Source organism: Hippocampus comes, unplaced genomic scaffold, assembly GCF_001891065.2.
Source record: "Hippocampus comes isolate QL1 unplaced genomic scaffold, H_comes_QL1_v1.1 scaffold136, whole genome shotgun sequence".
In the NCBI taxonomy this organism is placed as follows: Eukaryota; Metazoa; Chordata; class Actinopteri; order Syngnathiformes; family Syngnathidae; genus Hippocampus; species Hippocampus comes.
In genome coordinates this window covers 116,020-122,941 of record NW_017805840.1, presented here as the reverse complement: position 1 = coordinate 122,941, position 6,922 = coordinate 116,020, and the positions used below count along the sequence as shown (strand labels likewise).

Below are 6,922 nucleotides of genomic sequence, written 5' to 3'. Positions count from 1 at the left end.
GACCCCCCTGCCCACCAGTACACTGCTCTCTTGTGTCCCAATCACTGCGCCCCAGTTTTGCTCAGCTCAGCCCTGATCGCATTACCTCCAGTCCCGCAAGCAACCTGTTGGTCGAGAAAATAAGAGACCATTCACACACACACGCACACATATCATCATTCCCTTTTCGGAACCACCGCATTTACTTTTGACTCCACTGCGGAGGAAGCGTGTTTAGGGTTGAAATTAAATGAATACAAATTAAATGCAGCACAATTCAGTTGTATTTAACTTTATGGTTCAACACATTTGCAATTCATCTTTAAGCGCCATTTCATTATACAAATAATTTTAGGTACAGCGCCTCTCGTTGCGGCGTGGAAAGCCCCTCGACAACCCGGTGGGTTGTATTCCAACAACCGGAGCCTTTAAGCAGATTTTTTTAAGTGGTACTTTGTGTAAAGCGTTTGAGAACCACATTGCTGAAGTGTCAGAGTGGTTAAGTAATAACTTGCCTTGCTTTCTTTGTCTTCTTCTCCCCAAGGGCTAGCCAGTGTCAATACAACGCGCGTCATAAGTTGTAATTGTTTGCAGTGTATTATGATTCATGTACGAGTGTGTGTTTGAACATCCTGAAGTGAGAACAAGACTTTTCCCAGAAGGTGTGGCGTGTTTTTTTTTCTTTTTCTTCTTGTGTTCTTCATGGCCGAAGGCAAATTGTCAGTCTGGTTAATGAATAGCAAATGTTTTGTCCTGCTGGCAAAAAAAAAAAAAAGAACTCAAGTCACTCCCTTTTTTTTCTCTCAGTTTGGACATTGCACCAGATAACCTTATTTCTGGATTACCGCGATAATGACACATTTCTCTAATATTTGTGTCTTGTATTTTATCATTTTAGTATTTTTTTTATGATTCAGCAGGCTTTCTGGTATTTATGCATTTTCAGGTCAGATATTTGAGTGGTTGGCGAATGTTTTTGCATCACCACACCAATATTTTGTGTATTTGTCTGATCATATTGGATATTTTCTCATCTTTTTTTATTCATCATCCCGTATTTTTGTGGACATTTAGAATGTATTATGTAATATTTCTGTATTTTAACAAATATTTTCCAATAGTTTTGTGACGTTTGTCTCATATCTTTTGGTTATTTTCTGATATTTTGTCTAATGATTTTATATTATTTTTAATTTAGTATAATTTAAATAATATATATTATATCTTTTTGTAACAGTGGTGTCTTTTTTGCGTAATAATTTTGTGGGTTTTTTTAATGTATGCTTTATGCATTTGTGTTCCATATCTTTTATTTTCCAATATTTGTTTAGTATTTTTTTTCATGTATTTTTTTAAGACTTCAATTTTTTTAAAAAGTAGCGAGTATTTTTGTTTCGTATATTTTGGTTATTTTGCCAGTATTTTGGCGAAGGATTTTGTGTTCTTTCCAACGATTCGTGTATTTTTCAGGTCATATTTTTTTGTTGATTTTTTTTTGTGTTTTTGAACACTCTTCACACATTCCAATTTCCAGCTGCCCTGTTTTACATATAATTATGATTTCATTATTAGACATTTCTGATCCCCAATATCAGAACTGTGTTAGGTGTAAGAAAAGCAGCCCTCACTTCCCCCCAAGTTTTAGTATGATGTCATCATTAATATGCCACTGCTTGTCCTTATGATAAATTGAAGTAACATTTTTGTGCTTGCCTTGCAGCACCTGAATAAGACGTACAACACGAACGTGCCTCTGGTACTCATGAACTCCTTCAACACGGACGAGGACACGAAGAAGATCTTGCAGAAGTACACACATCACCGCGTCAAGATCCACACCTTCAACCAGAGCAGGTAAATGCTCTCATAGTGTCACTAATCCAAATGCGTGCTGCAACAAATAGTTCAAATGGAATTTGGGGGTCAGGACTTTGGAAGTGATTCGGAGATGGACATCAAAGACACGAAGCGTCCGAGCATCTCAGAGCATCGGGCCGGAATAAATCCTCCCTTTTAAAATCTCTCCCCGTGTTTTATTTGATGCTCACCGGACAGGACGCAGATCCGTTTGATCTCTCTTTGATCTTGGTTCAATCCGCTTTTGGCGTTCTCAGAGATGTCTCTGTTGCCTTCTCCTCAGGTATCCTCGGATCAACAAGGAGTCGCTGCTGCCCGTGTCCACTAGCCTGAGCACGACAGGCCAGAACGCAGAGGGCTGGTACCCGCCGGGCCACGGCGACATCTACGCCAGCTTCTACAACTCGGGCCTGCTGGAGCAACTGATCGCCGAGGGCAAGGAGTACATCTTTGTGTCCAACATCGACAACCTGGGAGCCACCGTGGACCTGCACATCCTCAACCACCTGGTGGGACGACACAACGGCAAGCGATGCGAGTTCGTCATGGAGGTGACGGACAAGACGCGCGCCGACGTCAAGGTGGGCGCTGCCAGAGTCACGTCAAATGGCCTTCAGGTGGCGCTAGTAGGGCGCCGAAATTACTGGAAGTCATTTGTGGGGGAAAAAATGACTTGCAGGGCGGCACGCTGATTGAGTATGAGGGCAAACTGCGCTTGCTGGAGATCGCTCAGGTGCCCAAAGCCCACGTGGACGAGTTCAAGTCGGTGTCCAAGTTTAAGATCTTCAACACCAACAACCTTTGGATCTCGCTGGCTGCCATCAAGAGACTGCAGGAGCAGGAGGCCATGGACATGGAGATCATAGTCAACACCAAGGTGAGACATGATGCACTCATTGCCGAGTGCGTTCTTCCAGGGTTCCCTTTCATTGTGACCTTCCAATGTTAGCCTCTAACATTGGCTTCATTGCTAAAGTATGTTAGCTTCAATATTACTTTTATCATAGCTTACAATGTTGGCTTAATTGTTACCTCTAACATTAGCTTTCAAACTTAGCTTCAACATTAGCTTCCCATGTTAGCTTTCAGTGTTGACCTAGCTTTCAATGCTAGCTTCAGCTTTAACTACTAATATTAGCTTCCATGTTTTCTTTTCAATGTTTGTTTCAGTTAGCTTCCAACATTACTTCCAATGTTAGCTTTATTTTTAGCTTTCAATGGCCGTCCTGGTAGTTGGCTTCGTTGAAGATCATTAGATTGCAACATTAGCTTTCGGTAAGTTTCCATAGTTAGTTTTAAATGTTAATATATGAAATTAGCTTTCAACATTACCACCATTGTTAGCTTTTAATGTTAGCTTTCATCAGTGGTTTCTAAAGTTAGCTTTCAACTGTTACCAAGAACGTTACTGCCAAGGAAGACAAACATTTGCCGCTGACATTACCTTCCAGCGTTAGCTTTCAATATTAGTTTATGAAATGAGTTTTCAATATTTGCTTGCATTCCAATGTGAGCTTCAAGGTTAGCTTTTGAAACTGCTTTACAACGCTGTAAAGCAGTTAGACATTAGAGGTAACGCGTGAGCTTCAAGGTTAGCTTTTGAAACTGCTTTACAGCGTTACCTCTAATGTCAGAACTAAGGAGGCCAATGTTAGCTTTTGATGTTAACTCCTGATTTTAGCTCCCAAAATTATCTGCCACCTTTTTTCACCCTGCTATCAACCTCTTAAGGTGTCACACAAAGAGCCCAACGCAACACAAAAACACGTCTTTCAGTTTAGATCCGACAGAAAAAAACGTTAAGCGGGTGAGTTCTCCAATGGTAAATGGTGTCTCCAATGGTGAATGGTGAATGGACATGTATTGCCTGTAACGGTTTCCTGTCGTTTTCCTGTTGTGCAGACACTGGACGGGGGTCAGAATGTGATCCAGCTGGAGACGGCGGTGGGCGCAGCCATCAAGTGCTTTGACAACGCTATGGGCATCAACGTGCCCCGCAGCCGCTTTCTGCCCGTCAAGACCACCTCGGACCTCCTGCTGGTCATGTCCAACCTATACAGCCTGCACGCCGGTTCGCTCACCATGAGCCCCCGCCGGGAGTTCCCCACAACGCCGCACGTCAAACTGGGGAGCTCCTTCACCAAAGTACGGTGCTACAAATGGTGTAGTGGGGTTTGGGGGTTAGGGTTTCAAAGTAGGGTTTCAAACCTGGGTTATGACTTTACATAAATGTCAGTTTCCAATTAGGTTTCAAACTTAGCTGGAAGACAAATTCAGTACTCCCAAGTGTCAATGCTGATGGCTGTCACTGTGATGTGTTTTCCCGCGTTCAGGTCCAGGAGTACCTGACCCGCTTCGAGAGCATCCCTGACATGCTGGAGCTGGACCATCTGACCGTGTCCGGTGACGTGACCTTCGGCAAGAACGTCTCGCTCAAGGTAAAGTGCCTCACGAGCGTCACTTGGGCAACAGTCAAGCTTGCTTGAGAGGAAGGAGGAAACAAAGTGACTTGTTGCAGCAATGAGCTGTCACACAGCGTCACGCAAGCACAGATTTGATGCGCTGTTGTCTGTGTGTGTGTATCCCGGCAGGGCACGGTGATCATCATCGCCAACCACGGGGATCGCATCGACATCCCGGCAGGCTCCATGCTGGAGAACAAGATCGTGTCGGGAAACCTGCGCATCCTCGACCATTGAGACCACGTCCTCTGTCATGCGGACCACGCCCACGCCGGTCATGTAACCCTGCCGCCCCATGGACATATGACCCGCCTGCCTGGCTTCACTATGTGACCTGTTTATTTTTTTTAACGAGACGCTGCCCCCTGCTGGCCGACAAAGGAAACTCACAGCTCTAATGTGAATATAACATAGTGTACGATGATTCTATAGTAGCATATTAACAAAGACTTAAGTCATCTGACTGAAATGAAGTTGAAAGCCTTACCTACTGTTCGTTTGTGTCATCATATCACAACATTGTGCATTATTATTTCGTTCTTTGTGTTGTCAATCATCAAGATGCCAAACATGCGAGCATGCGCGCGTGCGCGCACACACACACACACACACACACACACTCACACACACACACTAAGAGTGAGACAGAAGATAGCAATAAGTGTTGAAGTATGACTGAGGTCCGATTAAAGTGCAATATCATACACTAAACTATGGCTGTGAGAAGTTCTTTAATGGGATAGGGTTTTAAATAAGAATGTGTTGTATTTTTAACTGAGGTTTGGGTTTCAAACTAAGATTTCAAACCAGTTTTAGGATATGTCAAGCCTGGGTTCGGGTTCCAAGTCAGGGTACAGGTTTTGAGTCAGGGCAACGGAGTAAAATTTCAGTTTCAAGCCAAGTTGCTTTAAACAAAGGTTAGGGTTGTAAATGATGGGTTGAAGCCAGAGTTGAGGTTTCAAAGTCGGGTTTAAAGCCATTGTTCGGGTTTCAAAGGGTTGGGGTTGTAAATTGCAGTTTAGGTTGTAACTGTATTTTAGAAGCCCTCTTGTTTGGATTTTAAATTAGAATGCTTGCAGAAACGGATGGTAAAGGTGACCTGCTTTTTTTGTTTTTATTTTTTTAAATACTTTTTTTGTGAAAGTGAAACTGATAGGATGCTTAGAGTGCAGTATGTACTCAGACAAAAATATATATTAATAACACGTACAGAGACACATAAATCCCCCACACACAATTTCCCCTTACACCCCTCACGATTGACTTGGGACCAGTCCGCGGGCTACCGGTCGATCGGTATTGACGCAATGGGCACTCCTGTGACTTCGCTCATATTAACGAATGTTGCTAATGTGAATGAGGTTCACTGCGCATGCGCAGTAGTAGTAATGATGACGTTCCCGGATTTTTTCCTTTTATTTTTGCCCAAAAAACACACCTCAAAGATTTTTTTCACTTTATTGTTTAAAGTCATTAGAAAAACATTCTTTTGCTTTCTTTCACCTTCACAAAAAACACATTTAGAGGAGGACGAGGACAACGTGCGTGTCAGAATGACTGACAGGACCGGGAGAAGCCCTTCTATATTTGGGCAAAGGGGAATGAAAACCAGTTTGTTGTGTACGTGTGCGTGCCACAAGTTATCTATTTTTGTCAGGCGAATTCGGGACATGATTTCAGGCTCGAGCGTGACGTATTTGAACACGCGCCGACGCTAGTTGCTTGAATCGTTGGGGAAACTTTAATCAAACCTGACTCAAACAGTCTGGCCCTTATTGCTGATGTTAACAAATCGGCGAACACTCTGTTAAGAAAACATGACACGAAAATCGCCCCAAGCTCATTCATTTTACACGTCGTCGCTGTTCTATAAAGCAGGGGTTCCCAACCTTTTTTGCCCCACGGACCGGTTTATGTCAGACAATATTTTCAGGGACCGGCATTTAAGGTGTGGCGGAAATAATACAACAAAATAATATGGTATGAGCTGCATGAAAACTATGGTGTTTTCGAAATATAATAATAAACACAAGGAGCGTCTAATCTGGCCGCAACACTCCGATCGCTATGGTAATGTTTAATGCCTTCAAAATACGATACAATGCAAATTCAAAGTGCATGAAAATGACGACTCACCACAGCCCCGAGCTTGATTTTCTGCAACCAGACGGTCCCATCTCGGTGTAATAGGAGACAATGACACCTCAAGTGTGTGTTTTATGTCCAGTCTACTTCGTAATTTTGTTTTAGTCGCCGTTGCTGCAGAAAAGCCCAGCCTCACACAGGCAGCATGTCGGAAATAGCAACAGTGCTACTGTGGCGATCTTAGAATATTCAGCCATAACTTTCATCCAGTTGTCTCGAACGTACTTTTCAGGCCGCCGTCATTTGCGATCTCCAGCAGTTTTATTACTCATCATTTTGCGAGCTCTGGCGTTTTGTTTTTCCGCGTAATCGGTCACGTGACGGAGAAGCGTAGCTTGACGTGTGTCAAGCGTGACACAAACGGATGTAACGGAGAATCCGGTATTTTTTCAAAATAAAACATCTTTCGTATTCCGAAATAAAACGGAATTAAGGCAAGTTCTTTCTGTGCGACCAGGCACTAAATGCCCTGCGGACCG

The 6,922-nt window shown here is 43.2% G+C and overlaps 1 protein-coding gene across 3 annotated transcripts in view; it reads left to right on the top strand.

Moving 5' to 3' along the window:
* ugp2b (UDP-glucose pyrophosphorylase 2b) overlaps positions 1-5,009 on the top strand; it is a 16,984-nt gene extending 11,975 nt beyond the window's left edge. For all 3 annotated transcript variants that reach the window (XM_019888108.1, XM_019888110.1, XM_019888107.1), the window contains 6 exons: positions 1,700-1,833; positions 2,120-2,417; positions 2,516-2,713; positions 3,739-3,981; positions 4,170-4,274; positions 4,428-5,009. In XM_019888108.1, coding sequence (XP_019743667.1) covers positions 1,700-1,833; positions 2,120-2,417; positions 2,516-2,713; positions 3,739-3,981; positions 4,170-4,274; positions 4,428-4,535 — 1,086 coding nt within the window. In that variant the 3' untranslated portion in view covers positions 4,536-5,009. The remainder of the gene's footprint in view (positions 1-1,699; positions 1,834-2,119; positions 2,418-2,515; positions 2,714-3,738; positions 3,982-4,169; positions 4,275-4,427) is intronic.
* The last annotated feature ends 1,913 nt before the right edge of the window (positions 5,010-6,922 follow it).